A 2,641-nucleotide genomic window follows, 5' to 3' on the forward strand; every position below is an offset into this window, starting at 1 on the left:
CCACCGCTCCGCTCCCCCGATCCCACCGCTCCGCTCCCCCCGATCCCACCGCTCCGCTCCCCTTGATCCCACCGCTCCGTTTCACCGGGGCGGGGGCTCTGCTCTCTGCCGGCAGCCCCCGCGCCCCCGCCCGCTCCCCGCAGCCTCACCCGGGAGATCCCCCGGGGCTCGTCCCCACCCCAAACCCAGACCCACCCAAAACCCGCAGCATGAGCAGCACGGGCAGTACCAGCGGCCCCGCCGGTGGGGGCCCGGGGGGCGGCCGGGGGCACTCCCCTCGCCCCGGGCACTGAAGGTGATCAGGCTCTGCAGGGCAGTGTGGGACTCGGGGGTGCTGAGGGTGAGGCACGGCACGGAACAGCCCCCCCCAAAGCTATGGCGAGACACTGAAGTAATTTTCCCTACGGAAAAGCCCAACAGCAAGTGTTTGAAGAACGTTCCAAGGTACGTGTTGGTCTGGAATCCGAAGGCTGGCTGAGAGCACGCTGACAACACCCACCTCAGCGAGGGTCTTGGTGATCTCCTCCTCTCTCCAGCCGGGGTCTCCTGTGGGACACAGCAGTGCCCAGTCCAGCTGGCCTGAAGGCTCGTCCCTGCAAACTGGTGCAGAGAAGGTGGGGATGGGGAGTGGATTGTAAACCCTTCTGCTCGCAGGGTTTTGTGATCAGCAGAAGCCCTTCCTGTGGTGAGGATTCACACCCATGGACACAAACCTCACCACCACTTTCCCCAAAACACACAGCCCTCTGCTAGGACATGTTTCTCTGCTAGGATGTGCCTGTAGGTGACACTGATGTCCCCATGGTGCAGGCAGAGGTCTTGCATGGCTTGGTCAGGAGCACAGGTCCAAGGCAATGGGGAGGCTGGGCTCAGGGACACCCCACCCTGGGGAGGGGGCCCAGGGTCTGTTTGGGAAGTGCCACACAAAGTCACCAGGCTGGAGAGCAGCAGTGACAGCAGTAGTAGAGAGGTGAGGGCCAGGGGAGCAGCTGTGGGATTCTGTCCTCTCACTCTGTCCCCTGCTCAGCTGGCAGCCAAACTGCTGCAAGTCCATAGTTAATGCAATAAAATAAGCCATGGGTGAGCAAAACAGGCATAGCAACACAAGGGAGGGGTCTGGGGGAGCAGCCCCTGCACAGAACACCAGCAGCATCCTCACCTCCAGCTGCTCCCGCCCCAGTGAAACGGGCTGCTGAGCTCACCTGGATGAAATGTCCCTATGGAATGGGCATAAATCCAAGCACAATCTTGGAATTCCCATCTCCAGAAGCCAGACAGGAGCTCCTGACTTTTGATCCAGTTCAGTGGTTTAAACTAGAACATGTACAAGGGAGATGGTGCCTCATTCTTTGAGGATAACAGAACAAGAATGAAGCCTGTGTGTAAAAACAGGGGAAAATACACGGGATATGGGAGCTGCTGCTCTGAGTTACAAATACAGCAGCAGCCAGTGAACTGTGGGCAGCCACAGGAGCACCTTGCTCCAGAAATCCTCTGAAAACACAGGATCACCTCATGGACAGGAGCAGCACAAAGCCACGAGGTCACCAAGGTGGGCTGTGACAGACCCCAGAGCTGAAATGGTGATCCTTGAAAAACAGAGTTTCTGTATTCAAATGAATTGTTCTGGAATGCCCTGAGTTTGCAAGGCAGCTGCACTGTGATTTCAACTCCCAGGCTCCCAGCTGGACAGGAAAGGCCAGCTGAGGGACACAGCCACTCTGGGATTGATTGGTTTGGTTGTTTTAATGTGAAGTGTAAGGATAGTCATGAAGTGGCTGTTCCTCAGCTGATTAAGTGATGAGCATCCTCCATCACTAGAACTTCGAACTCGGGTCTGAAGTGACTCACGTCGTTTTGGTTGCTCCCCAGAGCACAGAAAATGAACCTGTAAATATTTTAATCAGTTCTTCAGTCGCATATTCTGCAGGATGACTTTCACCATGAGCAGCCAGATCTGCCGTGGGCTCAACTCAAATTGAACACATTTGATACGGTCACTCATATTCTCAATAAAAGCACAGGCATAAATCAAACAGTCCAGAGTCACACACAGAGTTATGATCCAATTAACACATGCCACTTGTTCTGCTGCATGGAATGGAACCATGATGTTCAAATCCATTTGGCAGAGGTAAGTGCAAATCAGGTGCAACCACAAGGTCCAGGAACCGTCTGCTCCTCACCACCTGGGGTTCCTCCTTCACCCAGGCACGCTCTGCGTCCTTCAGTTCTGAGGCTCAGAAGTTTTAATGGGCCTTGAGGTGACTCATGTTGGTGCAAATATTGCCTGTGTGCAGTCCCTTCTGCAGAAATGAAGCACCCACATGACAGAAAGCACACGTATGTTATAGGGTTACAAACAGAGCACCAGCCTGTACCAAGCAACAGTAACACAATCCCCCAGGCACTTGAAATGGGCTGACAAACACACAGAGAATTAAAATGCACCTTGAGAGCATTAGGATGGACACAGGCATTTGAAATTCTCAACAGCAAACACCAGAACAAATTCTGAGTCTTCAAAAACAGTTCCAAGGTGACACTCTTGGGTCCTTTGCTGCCAACTCAGGGGCATCTTTGGTGACAGATTCCCTGAGAAAGCACTGTGGTCCCAAGGACCTAAATGTCTCTTCTTATG

General features: G+C 54.1%; 1 protein-coding gene across 3 annotated transcripts in view; it reads right to left on the reverse strand.

Moving 5' to 3' along the window:
• LOC113957014 (uncharacterized protein C16orf45-like) overlaps positions 1-2,332 on the reverse strand; it is a 19,195-nt gene extending 16,863 nt beyond the window's left edge. The window contains exon 1 of one of the 3 annotated variants that reach the window (XM_027664127.1): positions 1,852-2,332. Coding sequence is in view for 1 of the 3 variants with exons in the window: in XM_027664125.1 (XP_027519926.1) it covers positions 196-211 (16 nt within the window). In the remaining 2 variants the exon portion in view is untranslated. Of the gene's footprint in view, positions 1-195; positions 309-499; positions 728-1,851 lie in introns of those variants that run through there. The other 2 variants (XM_027664126.1, XM_027664125.1) reach the window with 2 other exon arrangements.
• Positions 2,333-2,641: the final 309 nt, after the last annotated feature.

The sequence above is a fragment of the Corapipo altera genome, unplaced genomic scaffold, assembly GCF_003945725.1.
Source record: "Corapipo altera isolate COAL_440 unplaced genomic scaffold, ASM394572v1 122, whole genome shotgun sequence".
NCBI classification, from domain to species: Eukaryota; Metazoa; Chordata; class Aves; order Passeriformes; family Pipridae; genus Corapipo; species Corapipo altera.